The sequence below is a fragment of the Zea mays genome, chromosome 5, assembly GCF_902167145.1.
Source record: "Zea mays cultivar B73 chromosome 5, Zm-B73-REFERENCE-NAM-5.0, whole genome shotgun sequence".
In the NCBI taxonomy this organism is placed as follows: domain Eukaryota; kingdom Viridiplantae; phylum Streptophyta; class Magnoliopsida; order Poales; family Poaceae; genus Zea; species Zea mays.
The window spans coordinates 147,328,014-147,345,008 of NC_050100.1; the positions used below are offsets into that span (position 1 = coordinate 147,328,014).

At 43.1% G+C, this 16,995-nt stretch overlaps 2 protein-coding genes across 3 annotated transcripts; both read left to right on the forward strand.

The window, feature by feature from the left end:
• Positions 1 to 375: 375 nt before the first annotated feature.
• On the forward strand, positions 376 to 5,481 carry LOC103628527 (uncharacterized). Its single transcript, XM_035958892.1, has 6 exons — positions 376 to 459; positions 1,014 to 1,226; positions 1,670 to 1,748; positions 3,454 to 3,633; positions 3,730 to 3,840; positions 5,129 to 5,481. Exons 1-6 carry the CDS (start codon positions 376 to 378, stop codon positions 5,254 to 5,256), a joined length of 795 nt encoding a protein of 264 aa, XP_035814785.1. The 3' UTR covers positions 5,257 to 5,481.
• A 4,982-nt stretch (positions 5,482 to 10,463) lies between these two features.
• LOC100276421 (GW2) lies at positions 10,464 to 16,388 on the forward strand. Of its 2 annotated transcripts, none has more exons than XM_008683413.4 (8): positions 10,464 to 11,297; positions 12,760 to 12,811; positions 12,893 to 12,938; positions 13,027 to 13,108; positions 13,220 to 13,382; positions 13,479 to 13,581; positions 13,764 to 13,830; positions 15,563 to 16,388. In XM_008683413.4, exons 1-8 carry the CDS (start codon positions 11,094 to 11,096, stop codon positions 16,127 to 16,129), a joined length of 1,284 nt encoding a protein of 427 aa, XP_008681635.1. In that variant the 5' UTR covers positions 10,464 to 11,093; the 3' UTR covers positions 16,130 to 16,388.
• The last annotated feature ends 607 nt before the right edge of the window (positions 16,389 to 16,995 follow it).

The window sequence follows — 16,995 nt, forward strand, 5'->3', positions numbered from 1 at the left end:
TTAATTATGTGGGATAACCTCACAGTGAGAACCTCATATTTGATCGATGTTTTTTAATTCTGCAGACATACCCTAAAATCAAGAAATTTAATATCAACAAGGCAACCTTCCCGCTCTTTGATGCTTTGGAGATTCTTTATGATGATAAGTTCATATATCTCTTTTTTGAATGATGCTCAGCTTAAGCTAGCTAGTCCATTCATTCATTAAGAGGCAACCAAACTAAATTTTGCTAGTGAAGGGCAATGTCTTTGTAGAAGTATATATGGACTAGCTAGTGATTTGCTATTCATTAATAGACCATTTGGAAGAGAAAATACATGACTTGTCCACAAGAGGTGGAGCACTGGGCTAAAATGTTTGTAGAGAAGTGCAATGGCTTACCAATTGCTATTGTACAAAAGTATTGAGATGCATCTTAGCAACACTCCTATCATGGATATGAACATAATCATGCAGGTTAGTTTGGAGGACCTACCACATAATATAAGAAATTGCTTCATGTATTGTTGTCTGTACTCGGAGAATTATGCAATGCAAAGGAAGTCGCTAGTGCGAATTTGGGTTGTAGGAGGAGGTAGCTGAGGATTATCTGACTGAACTAATCCATCAATGTCTATTAGCAGTGGTGAAGAGGAATGACTCTGGATGTGTTTGTGAAGTTCAAATGCATGATATGAAATGCATCGATGCCTGTTATCTAGTCCAATCATTCATTTATTCATTAAGAGGCAACCAACCATTTTAGCCCGAGTTCCAAATGCAAGATTAACAAGTGAGAATCATGTATCGAGATACTTTAATTTTGTGTTTGTGAGAAGGGACCAAATTGTAATGAGTGGTTATTTGTTCCCATATCATATATATTTGCTAGCCTGCTAGGTAATCTACTAGTCTGCTAGGTAATGCCATATATATCTTTAGGGCAAGAGTATCTCATGTTAAGACTTGTTCATTGCACTAGGATTTGATTTCATATATTCATCTTGACTTATTTCCTTGTTATTGTGTAGGACACTTGGCTGAAGGGACTTGGAGTTGCACTTCTCTTGAGGCGTCGCAAGAGGAAGAACCCATTGAGCAACTTCAGGATGCCAAAGATGGGCCACAATGCTTTGATATCAATGCGGTTTATGATGCAGATGATGATGTTGATGATGCACTCACTGAAAGAAATGAAGATGTGCTTCAAGGAAGGGCTAATACTCTGTCATGAGATGAAGAAGGTGAGATTCTAGCTATTGAAAGAAGTGGATAGCGAAGACCTACTGCATCAAGAAACAAACAAGAAAAAGAACTAAAGAAACCTAGAAAGAGTGACGACATAGAAGATATGATGGGCAGATACTTAGAAACGAGGAGCAAGCAAGGAGAAGATGAAGCTGCAATAGAAAAGGAGGCAACTCAAAGGGCCTATTTGGTTCAACTTTTTTCTGACCAGCTTTTCTGAAAATCTGGCTGTGGGAAGAATCTGGCTGTGGGGAGAACTTGAGTATCATTATGATTATGTGTGGAGGAAGATAAAGTTGTTCATAGGGCTCAGGATTTAGAAAGTGACGGATTCCTACTACTACAACGACTCAACCGATTATGTGTTTATGTTGATTTTGGATGGTTTTTGCCCCAACGAATTTTATAAAAGCTGATTGAAAAGCTGATCGTTTGGCAGTCTGCAACAGCTTTTGGTGGCCAGAAGCTGCCAGAAGCCGAAACAAACAGCCCCAAAGTGACGATTTCTTTATCAAAAGGTGTACATCAGTTCTAAACACAATAGAAACAGTGACCAAATTGGATAAGGCAAAAGCATATTCAGTCTTCACCAATTTATGCACCCAAAAATACTAAACGCACCTCTAAAAAATTTATGCACCCAAAATACTAAACGCACCCTCCTCAATTTTTCTCTAGCTTTGCTACTGAGACTATTAGTAATTTTATTCTACATTAGAACATTTTGCCACATAAGAGCTAGCTACTAAACTAACTACACTATAACTAGTTACTCCAACAACTAAAAACACTACGTTGGTGAGCTAGCAACATAAGCAATGTATGAATGTCAAACACATGCGTGGAGATTAATATTGAAGGGGAGAAAAGAGATGACACACTCATTTTTCAAGGTTCGATGATTTCTGTGCTAATAATCCTTGCCAGTTCGATCACACTCCTAGCTACAGCCTAAACAACTGAGGGCCTAGATTTGCTTGTTGGTAGATGAGGCAGGATCAAGTCAGCAATTGGAGTGTCAACACGATACTTAGAGTAAGTACTAGCATATAGCTCGTGGTAACGCTACGATCCAAGAGGAGGGGAGGGGTCAACAGTGGTTGCGGTGGCAGCGTGAGAGGGTTTGACGGCGATGGCGACGCGAGAGAGGGGGAGGGCGTGGCGGTGACGCGGGGGAGGGGGGCTGGGGCGGCGGGGTTATGTGGGAGGGAGTGAGTGATGAGGGAGGATCCAAATAGTATTGCTCATTAGGTTTGAGTAAAAGATAGGGGGTTATCTAGCGTTCTAAACCGTTGATTTTGATGGTATGTTTAAGTTTAGGTGCAATTTATTTGGTGGATTTATTGGAGATTAAGAGTGTGAGTGATTTGATTGGGTGGGTTTTGCAAAGTTTAAACTGGTATATAGTGTTATAGATAATAAGGTGATGTAGACAAACTAAACTATAAGAGATGACATGTCAGATTTATGATGATACAAATGTAAGATAAATGGAGAGAGAAAGGAAACAGATTGCTCACTAGTAGCCAGTCGAAAGTGAAATACTTAGGATGTGTTTGGTTTGAGGTCAAAGTAGGATGAGGCAGGGGTGACACCGTCCCCTCAATTTTTTTGGATCACGACGTCACAAAAAAACTTACTCCGGTATTTATCTCGTCCCCACGTGACTCTCATCCAAACGCTATATAAACTGTGGTCGCCTTCTTTCATCACTCCTTATACAATATACATTCAACCAAACACACCCTTACAGAATGCAAGACACCCTTTATGAGAAAAAGTGACAAATAAAATATTAAATATATAGCCGTATTGTGGACAAAGATATTACACAACTTGACTTTTAATTGGTTAGTGGCAATATCATAAAACTCAATATGTTCTATCAACTATTGGGCTACGGATAGGTTTGTGTTTGCGAGACTAGAAGCCCACCTATCGGTATCAACAACCAATAGGTCTATTAAAGCAGTCCAAAGCCCAGAAGTCGATAGGCTCACCCACGCTGATTTGCAAGGACGGTTCACAAACATCAAAAGGTTAATATAATCCACCGGTATCAAGTCAGGGCTTGTTCTATGTGGATTGAGTAGGATTAGATTGATTTAAATTTCAAGCAAGTCAAAAAAATTTAAAAATTTTTCTAATTATATTCAATTCATGTATAATAGGAATAACCAAATAAGTCCTCAAGGTCCGTCGACAACAGAAACACATGTGCAGGCTGGTATGCATATCAACTGCCGATTAACCTCCTGTCGGTATTGAGAATAGACAGTGCGATCCTGAGCGTCCGTTTCTGTCCAGACGGTCAAACATTTCCCGCCCAATCAAACCCAAACCCTCACCGGCCACCGCTCAGTCGCTCAACAGACGCCGCCTCCTCGTCGCCGGCGACCCCAGGTGGGCAAGGCAAAGGCGAGCCACCCGTGATCTGATCCGCCCATCTCACTCTCTCTTTCTCCACCTGAAACTCCGGGCATTTCGTTTTTGGGTAAGATTCAACATCCGCATGCTCTAATCGGGCGCGCAGCTCGGTGAGGAAGGAGATGGAGGAGTTCCAGGCGGCGGTTCGAGGCGGAGACTCGCGAGGAAGTGCGGAGGCTGAGGGTATGGTCCCGATACTTGGCAACCATAAAGTATGATCTATCGAGCTCATCGCAGTTCCTACCTTGTTTAGCCTAGCCGCAACTGGTTGCTTGGCATCTGCGTGATACTAATCAAACCGGCAAAAGTAGGGCAGAGGTGTTTAATATGCTTTGGTCTGATCTATCCAGTAGCTTGCTGTCCTCTCGGTTGAAAACTAGCCAGTGGCCTGTAGTTTATTGATGGATCTTTGTTGGCCTGCCCGATGGAATGGACCACCTGGGCTGGGTCTGGGAAGCTGGAGGCTAACTCTTGCCATCTAGTCAAATTGTTTTTTGCCTTGCCATTTCATTGCGTTTCAGATGGACCGGATCAATGCGGGTGATAAATTCCTGGGCCATGGCTGTTGCCTCTCCTGGGGAAGGATTTGAATTATGGGTTGTCAAGCCTGTGTTGGTCCGCACCAACATTTTGTGGCTTCACTATTCAGACAGCCAAGAAGAGCGTGGTTAGGACTTATGTGATGGTCAATATAGGCTAACTTGTATTTTACTGGGCCTATGAACACTGACAAGAATGTGTTGTGAACTTATGGTGTAAAATGGTCTGCTGATATATTCTAACGTATCTCTTGCATGTGTGATGGTAACGTCGAGAAAGATAGGGCGTTATTTATGGTTGTACTTGGATCGTAAGTTATTGTCGATACTAGATTTGTAGAGAGGAACGTTGCTGGGTAATTTGTTCTGTTAGGCCTAGATAGCAAGAATTAGCTGTTCATGGAAGCTGTGTAGATATATGTATATATAAATTTTTTACATCTTGGGCGATTCTCTTTCTCCATCAGTCTATCTTATCAAGTAGCTATTGTTTTACTTGCCCGATGCACGAAAACAATTCATGGTGAGTCATGGACCATGGTCTGCACATAACCATTAACTTCACAAGCATCCAAATAACATTAATATGAATTTAAAAGACAACCTGTTCTTGCATACAAGAGTCTGCTCTCCTAAGAAATTGTTGGTTGGTACATTTTGTTAGGTTTGCAGTGCAATAATATAGCACACAGTAGTGAGGAACTATTTCAAACGGCATACACAGTTCAAGATCTACTCACCTGAGCCAAGAAATAGAGCGGCATTGCTCAAGATCCCACCAACAAGCACTTACAGCTACCTTTTTTTTGTGTCGCTGTGTCTTTATATAGAGCAGAATTAATTACTGTTCTGCTGATGTTGCGAATTTGTATCTGCTTCTTCTGATTAACGGATGGTTCCTATAATGAGTACAGCTGAAATCTACAATGCAGGAGGTGCAGAGCAGTGCGATGTACTCGAAGTCTCGAACAACACAGAGATTGCTGCAGGAGAAGCTAGGAAGCCTGATCTGACTGCTAAGAAGGCAAAGCTGGGCGAGAGCATGGCTTCAGCCCGCTAGTTCAGAGCACTGCTTCAGCAGCAGCTCCAGAAAACTTTTCAGTCACATGGGATCAGAAAGCAGCTCAAGCTACCATTTTAAGCAGATATTTTTCGTTTCCAGGACACCAAGAAAGCCTTGTTTTGTGGGTAGCACATTACAAAATTCATCTTAATCTGGTGGACACTATAAAAATGTGCATTTATGTATAGCACACCATATCAATTAATAAACTCCTTTTGTGCATAGAGGAGGAAGCATTTCCGGTAAAAGGGCTGAAATATCTTTAGAATTGGTCCCACTCATCAATTTCTTATCTGCTTTGGTATAATATTAACATACGTCTGGTATCCCATTAATATATGTCTTCAATTTTATATTATTTTTCTACTATCTTAACCACCTCAAAACTCAAATGTTGTAGATGTCATTGATGATAGCTACAACTTTGATGTAAGAACTATTTTTTTTTGAAGTGACAAGCTCTCGTACGTAATTACTATGTTACTAAAACTTTATGTTATTTTTTTTTGAACATTTTAACGACTCCAAATAAGAGAACTTTTTAAGAGTTTTTGGATCCCATTGAAAATTATAACATTCATGTAAAAGTATATTTATTTGTTATTATATAGTAAAAAAATGTTGTTTTACTTAACTTTATACTATTTTTTCAAGCATCTTAACGGTTTCAAATGAAAAAAAAACTTATATTAACTTTATATTATTTTTTCAAGCATCTTAACTTTATATTACTAGTTTAGAGAGCAAACCGCACGATGCAAGAGATGACACAATATTTATCTCCAAGGATTAGTTGCTTGCCAATAACCTACATCATTGTTGTGGTGAGTCCAAACTAGATGAATCATGTAGTGAATGGCATAACAAGCCAAGCCCATAAGCAGGCGCCATAAGGATTTACTCTAGAGCGATACCCAACAAGCCACTATTTCACTATAGTTGCTATTCACGAATCTCCTGTGTGATGGGCATAAGAACCCCATTTACAAGAACAAATCAAAGCTAGCAATAATCATCAAAGACACTCAATGATCCCACGATCACTAGGCCATCTAGATTGGAAAAAAAACTTAGTTTAATTGGTGCAACGTATCTCTCCTACTTATTAAGGCTGTAAGGGTAGCCTGTCATTTTCTGTTCTGCCTTTTTCCATTTCCTGTTTTGCCCTCATCCCTGTCCGGCAGCAGTAAAAAATGAAATCTGTAAGAATTGTGAATCGAACTCAAGACCTGCTGCTAGATTAAAGACAACATATCCATCACACCACATCTTATTTTGTTGTTATAATAGAAGATACTAGAGTTATTAAAAGTAAGGTATGGCTAATGCCACACTAAGCCATAATGGCTCCTCCGTCGCTACTGTCCGGCAAACCATCACATTCTGTGACGCGGGACGTCGAGCAACTCCTGACTTGGGGCACTCCGGTCCCATGTGACGAAATCCCCCATTCCCATTCAGCCATTCCTATCGTGCAAGCCATCACACACTCTGGACGTTGGGCCCACATTGCAGACTACGGGCGCCCACGTGATAGCCACCCTAAGTTTTGCACACACCGGACCCACGTCTGCTCGCACAAAAAGTTGCCTCAATTTGACACCGGGAGGAGCATTTGACCACGATTGCTTTCTCTGAAGAAGGAAGGCTTATAAGCCGGTAGAAGCTATGTTGGCTGGCCGGTATGGTCATAAAAATGTGCAAGCCGTGACGATGACATAGGTCGCGTGGGCTGTGTTTCTTTGGTGCGGCCCAAGTAGCTGCCAGGAGGCCGCACGCTTCTTACCCTGACCCAGCTTAGGCTTTAGGGTCAGTCTCCCTTGCTTTCTCTGCCCAGCGAGCCCTCGCCCTCTAGCTCTTCCTGCTAGCGCCGTCTCCATCCCGTGCTCTCCTCTTCATCGTCAATCTCAGCCATCTCAGGAGCACCCGCTCACTCCCAGACGCCCGCGCAAAGGAATCCCCCACGATCTCCCTCCAAACTTCCCACTCCCTCCACGATCCCCCCCTCTAGCTCATGATCCCTCTGCCCGCCCTCACCCCCGCCTGCCACACCCACGGGCGCAACAATCCAACAACCCACACTTGGCCCCGCTATCCCGATCCGTCGCCATAAATCCGCTAGCTCCTCCTCGAGTCCTGCTTGATCTCCCCATGCTCGACCGGTCGACCGGACGGAAGGGCAGCCCCGACCGTGACCACAGCGCGATGTGCGACGAGTGAGGGCGGTGGTGGGGGTTGCGACCAACGACGGAGAGCCACACAAAGAAGCCCGTCGGCGATGTTTTCCTCAAGGTTCGCTCGCTCATTCCTTCCTTCATTATGCTATTGGCGTGTGATCCTAGCTAGCGCTCTCTTGATTTCATCCTTATCCACGTGAATCCTGGATCACACTGCATGCAGATCGGATTACTGGAAGGCCAGACCAGCTGCTCGCATTCACTGGTGCACGGTGTGGGAGCTGAGAGTTCCGTTCCTATGGCCGGGCCCCACCTCTCTTGGGCCCTTGTGCAGATACGCAGAGGTAGTGTCCCCTAATTTGTTTGTCATGTCCCCTAATTTGTTTGTCAGAGCTACTTGAGGATGTCAATGAGGTATGGCTCTGCTGGTTCATCAGTATTCAGTAATTACAAGGCATTATGAGTTAGCATGCTCCCTCCTGCTAAGCTAGCTAAATGTGGTTATCAGGTCTCAATAAGTATCCATTTTTAAAAGTATAAATTGTTATAGCCATACATGCAAGTCTTTATTTTGGAAATAACCAAAGGTTCTGAACCTTAACTCATCAATCATTCCTAAAATGCGATTCCTTTTTTTCATTCAGAGTTCGATTGGACAAATTAAGATGGATTGAGATCTTAGTTGTTAAGGTAGAAGCAAAAGCACCACCACTGAATCCTGTACTTTAAACGGTGATAGCAGCAGTTACGGTCTTCGATATCTTAGTGTGTTACTTGGTGATAGCAGCAGCTGCGATCTCCAATATTCTAGGGCATGTTTGCCTCCCTCTTCTAAACTTAGAGATCTAAAAGCTTTAGAATGTTTTAGCTTTCTTTTGATGTCCAAATCTCTAATGTAGGGTGGGCTAAAGGTTAAAGCCAACTTTAGACCACCTGACGCATATAAGGAAGAAGGGTCCACATGCACCATTCTCTGTGGCATAGCAAAATCGAGCTCGATGTCCTTGAAGATTGATCGAGATAATATTAGTCAGTACTGAATTTAATTTTAATGACAAGTTTGTAATGGGTAGGATAATAAGGGATATGTTACAGGTTGTTGGTTTCTTGAATGAATATGTTGATGCATAGGGTTAGGCCTGAAAGGAGAAACAGAACAGGATTGGTTTTTGTAGCTCTCCTCCCCTCATCTCTCCATGGGATTGGAATATATAGAACTTTGTGAGTTTATATGGAAAGCAATAGATATTGTTTATTTCCTCTCTTCTCTTTTCTCCTCTCCTCTCCTCTCTATGCCATATTACTGTTTTTAAACTAAGGCGACATTGCTAGAAGCACTATTATATGTCAAGTTCATATATTAAGAATTTGAACTCTAGCCTATTAATGATGATAATTGTTCATTGTCTGAAATTCCTCTATTTGACCTCTATATATGTTTGAAATTCCTAAACAACATTATGTCCATGTTTGTGTGTTAATATTTTTTGGTCATTATGTCATGAGTTTGTGTTAATAATCTGAATACTAAAGCATGTGGTAGGCACCATTATGTCTAAAATTCATATACGCATTGCTTATGATTGTTTGAGGATTACACCTGTCTTGAGTTTTTATATTAATAATCTGAATAGTAAGGTTCGTTGTACCTTGTAACATTTGAGTTTAGTTGTTGGCTCTGAATTCTGAAAAAATATTTTTTTTACCAAATACAACATCAGATGTAATTTTACTACTGTGATTAAGTTGTATCACATATTCACAGTAGTATTATTGTGTTCTTCAAGCAAGTCAATTACAGTGAGCTTTTAGTCATGAATTTACAGTAGTCTATGAAAGATCATTCTTGAATTTTTGCCTTTAAATTGTCTTGTTAAATCTTGTATACTACACTACTAGGTGAGTGCTCGTGCGTCACATGTCCGAGTTTCTCTTCAATGTCATCCCGGACGGCTCGTGGATGTCGTCCTCCATCTCATAACAGTATAACACACATTTGTATATATAAGTTATCGAGCTATTATATGATCCCGTTGCAACGCACGAGCACTGAGCTAGTTATTCATAAAATTAGTAAGAATGTAGAATGTCCACTGGACAACTAAATGAACCAGTGGAATACGATACACAAAACGATCGTTTCGTTTGCTCATGACTCAAGACATGCTATCCAATTGCTACTTCTTGGTTGCAACGCTTGACCAGAACCCAGGTGTCCTGTGCCTTACCCATACTATGCAGCAAGTGCAAAGCATATACTACTAGTATACTCTCACCACATTATTAGCAGCAGGATCTTTGGCAAAGCATGAGCCTCATTTTTTTTCTCACCCAGCTAGCCTTAGCCAGGGCCTGGGAACTGGCCTGGTACCGACGCCGCAAAGTGTGCAGCGTATCTCCTCTCGTCTCATCAATGCGTAGTCGCCCCGCCCGCCCCATTTGCATGCAGCCCAGAGGCAAAGTGGACGCTTTTTAGGGTTGGTGCCCCCCCTCCTCCTCTCCAACTACTCACGCACTTGTACCGTCTCGTTAAATGCTGCTGGCCTGCCGCTGCACATGAGGAAGCTTTTCTCGCCATGCCAGGGTACGGATCGTCGCCCGTGCATTGTTGTTGTGGTAGCAGCACAACGGAATGCGGCTGTAATTCATAAATTCTGGCGAATAAATACCGTGGCAGGCCCGCTGGATGTAAGGGCACGGTTAATTGAGTCACGGTCATGTGCACACCAGTACCGCGCGCGGGTGTGTGTTTGTGTTTGTCCCTCTGAGATACAGAGTATTCTGCGCACCAAATTAGGGTTTGTTTGGACAATCTCGGATTAAAGTGGATTGAGGTGGTATGGAACGTATCGAAGTGTAATATGAACTAATTTCTCTTTCAATCCCTCCAATACACCTCAATTCACTTCAATCTCTCTTTGCACAAACAAAGCCTTAGGGATTTAAAACAACCAAAAGTGAGGGGAGGGGGGACATAGGGCAACAAAATTTTATCTGTATCAGACACCTTGCGATCAAGGAAAAACAAGCTGATTTAGCAAGTGTCAGTGATCAAGTAAAACAAGGCAAATTCGAAAGTGTGAATATCAAACAGTACCGTTAGGCCGCTGCCTACGACTTCCTCGTCTCAGTGATGAGAGGCTCCACAGTCGTTGTCCCTTGCAAATTGCAACTGCAAAGCGCGGCCCTGCTTGCCGGTAGGAGGAGGGTCCCCGCCCCGGTTTATAGTAACCGCAGCAGCAGCAGCAGGTTTACGGGCGGAGTGAAGGGAAGCCGCGCCGCACCCGCAGTCACTCTCGCCGTCGCAGCACAGCGGCAGGGCAGAAGCGGCTGCCCCTGCTGCGTTTCCGTCCGTCGCCCGCCCGCCCGCCCGGCGCCCGCTTCTCTTTTGCCCGCCTCTCTCTCTTTTGCATACGCCTTTCATCTCCACCCCAGTCCCCACCCGCCCGCACCGAGGAAAAACTTTTTTGAAAACAAAAAACCCCCCACTCCCACGTCCCACCACCTCGCCTCGGCCGCTGCGACAGTGCATACGCCCCCTCCCCTCCTGACTCCTGTTGCGTATACACCGTATGTGTCTACTGTGACTCCGGGTCCCGGGGGGGTAAGCGACCGAGCAAGGCTTCGTCTCCGGCGGCGGAGGCGGATCTGGGAGGGATGGGGAACCGGATAGGCGGGCGGCGCAAGTCGGGGGTGGAGGAGCGGTTCACGCGGCCGCAGGGTCTCTACGACCACAAGGACATCGACCAGAAGAAGCTGCGCAAGCTCATCCTCGAGGCCAAGCTCGCGCCCTGCTACCCGGGCGCCGACGACGCCGCGCCCGGCGGAGGGGACCTCGAGGAGTGCCCCATCTGCTTCCTGGTAAGCACGCGCGGGGAGATCTCCCCCCACCCTCACGCACCCCCGATTTCGGCGTCGGCGGCGTCGGCGGCGGCGCCGTCTGCTGTGGCGGGAATGCCCGACCACGGTCCACGGTTAGAGACCTGGACTGAGGGGGGAAGATTTCGGCGGGGGGGTTACTGGGTCCATTGGCGCCTGACTCTGTTGGATTTGCGTGTGCCGTTGCCGCGATTCTGTTACTGACTGGGTGGGGGGAGGTCGACGACCGTGCACGCGGTTCTAGATGCTGTGTGCTCTGGAACCTCCTCCTAGGACCGTGGGTTTCAGTACGCTTAGCCACGTTTCTAGGCTAACAGCACAATTTTGTCGACTAGTTCTGCAAAGTGCAGTCACGGCGGCGTCGTATTTTGTTTGTTCTGTGCGCAGGCGACTGTTACCTTCTGCTCTGCTTCTGTACGTGCATTGTTGTTAGGGATATTCTAGGGGCTTGTTTTAGGACCAGCCGAACATTTCCGTGTTTTCAATGACTTGAGAGTACTTGACTGTTTTGCCTGATACCCCAGAGTTGCCAACAAGTAGTCAAAAGCGCGGTAACGGTGGGCATCATTGTTTTTTTTTTGTTCTGCGTATGTGTCTGGGATGGTACCTACTGCTCATGCTCTGCTAGGACATCATACTGTATATGTACATTGTGCAAAATGCGCTACCATGTTGTCCTAAGATTGTTATCACACCACATTTGATGCTTTGATCATGTTGTTTGGAGAATTTTCTGAATTCCTTTTGGATGGCTAACCGCTGTGCTATATGAGGTTATGAGTGCCACCAGTGCCACCAGTGCCCCATTGATTCTAATTCCTGGAGCAACATGGCTTACGAATGTTCTACTGTTCTACTCCTATGTGATGGTAGTGTGGTAACAGGCTTGCACATCACTTGAAATGGGCGTATTATACGAGCCTCGCAAGAAACTGCTCCAGTTCCATGCCTAGTTAGCTCAGTACCAGCGTATTGGGCACTTCTGTCTTATGGTTGTATCGTTACATCCTTTGTCTAATCCTCAATGTGAATCTGGTTATGCTCTTGTTATCTGGGATTTTTAATCTCATTGCTATTGCAGTACACTTAATGATTTGGTTGCCTGATTGGTTGATTCTGTTGTATGGAATTTTGTTTCTTAGATGTTTTCAATAGCTCGTGGCGTTTTTTTTTCCGCATCTACATGTCTTGTTCAGTTGTTTTTAGTGTTACTAGTTGGGCAGGACAGCAAGTACTGCATTTTGATCACTAGCTTCAAAAGTACCTCAGGAATTTGGCCAATGATAGTGAAGAATAGGATGGTCTATTTGGTTCTTAGAAGTATTTTGGGGTTCTGGTTAGTTGGCTGTTTAACTAATCAGATAGAATCATCAGTTGTTTTGTGCAAGCACTGTGTTATCTCTCCTTGAGCATTTTCTAATAAGATTGTTTCAATTTGTTGCAGTACTACCCAAGCCTCAACCGTTCAAAGTGTTGCTCAAAGGGGATATGTACAGGTAATGCATGCATCCTACTGTTGATTTAGCCATCCCACATCTGCAAATAACCTTTGCATATCCTGTTTGGCATTTTTACAGAGTGTTTTCTTCAAATGAAACCAACTCATACTGCTCGACCTACACAGTGAGTATCCTTTATTTCATCTCATCTTAGTTTCATATTATTTGGTGATTACATGCCTTCTTATGAAAAAAAAACTTGGTCGCTGAAGGTGCCCATTCTGCAAAACGCCTAATTATGCTGTGGAGTATCGTGGTGTGAAAACAAAGGAGGAAAGGAGCATAGAGCAGTTTGTAAGTCTTAGCCTTTAAATGCCTGCATATTCCATTTATGCATTGCCAACTTCTGTACAGTCTTTAGACTGCAATCTGCATTTGCTGTAGCTTATGTATAACATATTGCAGGAAGAACAGAAAGTCATAGAAGCACAGTTGAGGATGCGCCAAAAAGAACTCCAAGATGAAGAAGCTAAAATGAGAAGAAAACAGGGCAGGTGTTCTTCTAGCAGAACGGTAACACCAACAACAGAAGTTGAGTATCGAGATATTTGCAGCACATCCTTTTCAGGTTAGCAGTGGGCATAACTAATATGCTCATTTAATAATGCTATCTTTCTGGTGTAGTCTTATCACTTACACAGCCATAATGTCATTACCTCTGTAGTGCCATCATATCAATGTACTGAGCAAGGAAATGAATGCTGTTCATCTGAACCTTCATGCTCTAGCCAGGCTAACAGGCGGCCTTTCCATTCTAGACACAACCGGTATGTTCATGCTATCTCTTTTATGTTTCACATGAAACCATTCTATTTTTGTTTGTTGTAACTTACAATTTGCAACGTTTAAATATTACGGAAACTTGATCTTTTAGTTTTACAGTGGATTACATTTAACTGTTGAGATGAAATCGACATCTAACTACTGTGCCACCTGTTTTTGCTGACAGTGATGATAATGTTGACATGAATCTGGAGAACATGATGGTTATGGAAGCAATTTGGCGTTCCATTCAGGTTAGTGGACAGGAACTAGCAAGATGCATGCAGTACATGACTTGAATAATGCTATGAGTGCTAATTTATATTGGTTTTCCAAGAGCTGCACATAGACCAACATTTGCCTAAAATAAAACTTTACCAGTTTCAGTGTGCAGGATTTGTAGTTAAAGAAAGCATGGTGAAGACCATGTGCTCTCTTAGAAAGTTACAACATCTGTATTTTAAATAGTTATAGCATATGTGCTCTCACTTGGAAAAAAAGGATTGTGTGCTAACATGTTGCATGTTGATAATCTTTTCACCTGTTGTGCAAATCTCACATTTGTTTGTTGTGCTAACATGTGCATGTAATTTGCAGATAAGCATAGTCATGCTACTGGGTAGTATAGGGTCTATGAGTTCTCCTCGTCCTTCGCACTTATTCGCTAAATAGTCATTGTCAGCATTAGTATATCCATTTAACAAATACTCCCTCTGTTTCAAAATATAGTTCTTTCTAGCCTTCTTTTTTTTATGTTCACATTCGAATGGATGATAATGAATGTCATACATACAAACTACATTCATAGGTTAATTAATGAACGCATGTTTAATCTAAAACGAAATATATTTTGAAACGGAGGGAGTAGTTCATATTGAAATTTAGTCGTTTTCTGTGATCCAGAGTTGGATGTTCATGTTTTCATTTGCCACGGAATCTCAGCTCTATCTGTTTTCGGAATATCAAGTAGAATTGATTGAATTTGTTATGGTGATTGCACGAGCTAACTTTGCAACTCCAGATTGTTAGCCAATTATGTAGATATCGAACATGATTTGTTATTTGGGTGCTAATTTAGAGGATAGAGTCACTGGCAAAATGGTTTTGTGGAATGAATGTAGTTAGGTCTGCGGGATAAACCAAAATTTTCTTGCCTGCAACCACTACGGATAAAAAAGCTTCTCGTATCCATAATGCTGGCTAATACAAATATTTGAGGTAATTAGTTTTGAGTACTGCCATAATGGGGCAATATCTAATATATGTATCAATTATTTGATATATGTTATGAAATCTTATGGACGTTCTTGATACTGCACTATGGGAGTTTGCTTCTGACAAAAGTGCCAGATGTGCAGACACTTTTGGAGCATGAATTGACAACTATGTTTTCTTTCATTTCATTTGAATAGCCTATTTCAGGATATTTGAAGGTCGAGTAGCTAAACTGAAACTATAGTGGATATGCTCTGTTTGGTTTAATGAGTTTTGTGTACAGTTGTCCTATTTTTATAAAGTCGATAGTTTCTAAATATTGCATCGTGTTCCCAGTTTTGTGCTTGTTACTTCTCAGTGCTTGCATTTGCATCCTGCAAACGACAACCGACCATTGACACCCAGCTAACGTAGAACACCTGAGGGCTGGGGTCCAGACTCATCAAGGGCAAATGACACTGCTATTACTTATGAACAACCAATGCGTAACCATACATAGTATCAACTGATATGATCTCAAGGACTTGTCTGATCTTAGCAGGCATCTAAGATGCTCCTAGGCTTCCCATTATAATACTTAAAAAATGCATAAAGGAAATGTTTTCATAAAACAGTTAATGGTAAGATTGATGAGATTCTTCAGAACACCTTTTGAAATCACTTTTTTACTTGGATCAAATCCGAACAATAATTTTTGCTTTGGAATTTATGTATTTGCTAAGTCAAAGCAAACTCTATATCTGTTTCTTATTTGTTTCATTACCTTAGCAGGAACAAGGACATCTAGTAAATCCTGTTTGTGGCAGCTACTTTCCTGTAATTGAGCCACCATCACGTGAAAGGCAGGCATTTCTTCCGGCTGCTCCTCTAGAAATGCCTCATCCAGGTGGATACTCTTGTGTTGCGGCTTTGGCTGAGCACCAGCCACCAAGCATGGATTTCTCTTACATGGCTGGCAGTAGCACATACCCAGTCTTTGACATGATCCGCCGACCGTGCAACATGTCTAGTGGAAGCTTGTGCAGCGTCGAGAACAGTTCACTAGACACCTGGAGCGGGATGGCACCAAATTGCAGCAGAGGAGTGGTAAGAGAGGAGGGAGAGTGCTCAACCGACCACTGGTCGGAGGGTGCGGAGGCGGGAACAAGCTATGCCGGATCGGACATCATGGTGGATGCAGGGGCCATGCAACCGCTGCCTTTCGCTGAGAATTTCACCATGGCTCCAAGCCACTTCCGCCCGGAGAGCATCGAGGAGCAGATGATGTTTTCCATGGCCGTGTCACTAGCAGAAGGTCATCATGGTAGGACGCAAGCGCAAGGTCTGGCATGGTTGTAAGTTGTATAACACTAATTTTGACGCCTTGATCCCTGCCCCTTTCTGTTGGTTCGACCTGCTTCCCCTGCACCTCTGCTTTTTTGCCACTTTGTTTAGCTTTTTGCTCCTTTTTTTTCTTTTCTTTCTTTTTTGCATGTGTTGCTTCATGGCTTGATATAGATCTTGCTATAGTCCTCCATTGTCATTGCTTATATGTATGTAAAATGGAATATGTGGAAATAGGAAAGAAAATGGGTCGAAAGTTCTTTTGCCGGTAGGATGCGCAGTGTGTTTTCGCATTGCAAAGCATTCCAAGATTTTGCAAAGTTGACCTGGAACAGGCATTCTAGCTATTCTCTCCGTTGACATGTTCTTGGGGTGTAAAGATGTTTGATTCTATGGGAAAAAAACAACTAGACTCTGGACCGGCTGAGGTTAATTTCAGACATGTTTCGATCTATTTGTGAATTCTTCTGATCTGTTGTAGAACTACTTTCAGCTGTAGTGTATGACTTGTCAGGCAGAGGCAGGCAACAGCAACACCAATATTATCCAGCCTCACAAGTATGTTTTTCTTAAAGGGGGCTCAAGTACAGGTATTTTGGCATGGAGCATGTCGATGGAGGATGGACAGACTGAGGACAATGTACAGAGATTTGTTGCGTTGCACACGATTCCGCATTCCGAACCGTGAGGTTGACAAAAGGAGAGAGGATCTCTTCTTGGAGAGGAAGCATCCTGTTTCTTAACAGCAGTTAGCAGGTGAGGTGAGAAACCTTGGATGCCGACACCAATATGCAAAGCTGGCCGGACTGAAACACGGGAATTCCAAGTTTTGTCTTATTTTCCGCAGAAACTTACGCGAAGCGAAGGCCAACAATGGCTTC

What these genes read in the sequence shown, in the direction of transcription:
- LOC103628527 (XM_035958892.1), top strand. Translation starts at nt 376, where the DNA reads ATGGCTTACCAATTGCTATTGTACAAAAGTATTGAGATGCATCTTAGC. An exon ending in TCTGTCATGAGATGAAGAAG is followed by an intron (nt 1,227 to 1,669) that starts GTGAGATTCTAG and finishes ATCGTTTGGCAG; the next exon opens with TCTGCAACAGCTTTTGGTGG. An exon ending in AGGAAGTGCGGAGGCTGAGG is followed by an intron (nt 3,841 to 5,128) that starts GTATGGTCCCGA and finishes TCTACAATGCAG; the next exon opens with GAGGTGCAGAGCAGTGCGAT.
- LOC100276421 (XM_008683413.4), top strand. Translation starts at nt 11,094, where the DNA reads ATGGGGAACCGGATAGGCGGGCGGCGCAAGTCGGGGGTGGAGGAGCGG. An exon ending in CTCAAAGGGGATATGTACAG is followed by an intron (nt 12,812 to 12,892) that starts GTAATGCATGCA and finishes GCATTTTTACAG; the next exon opens with AGTGTTTTCTTCAAATGAAA. An exon ending in TTGCAGCACATCCTTTTCAG is followed by an intron (nt 13,383 to 13,478) that starts GTTAGCAGTGGG and finishes TTACCTCTGTAG; the next exon opens with TGCCATCATATCAATGTACT.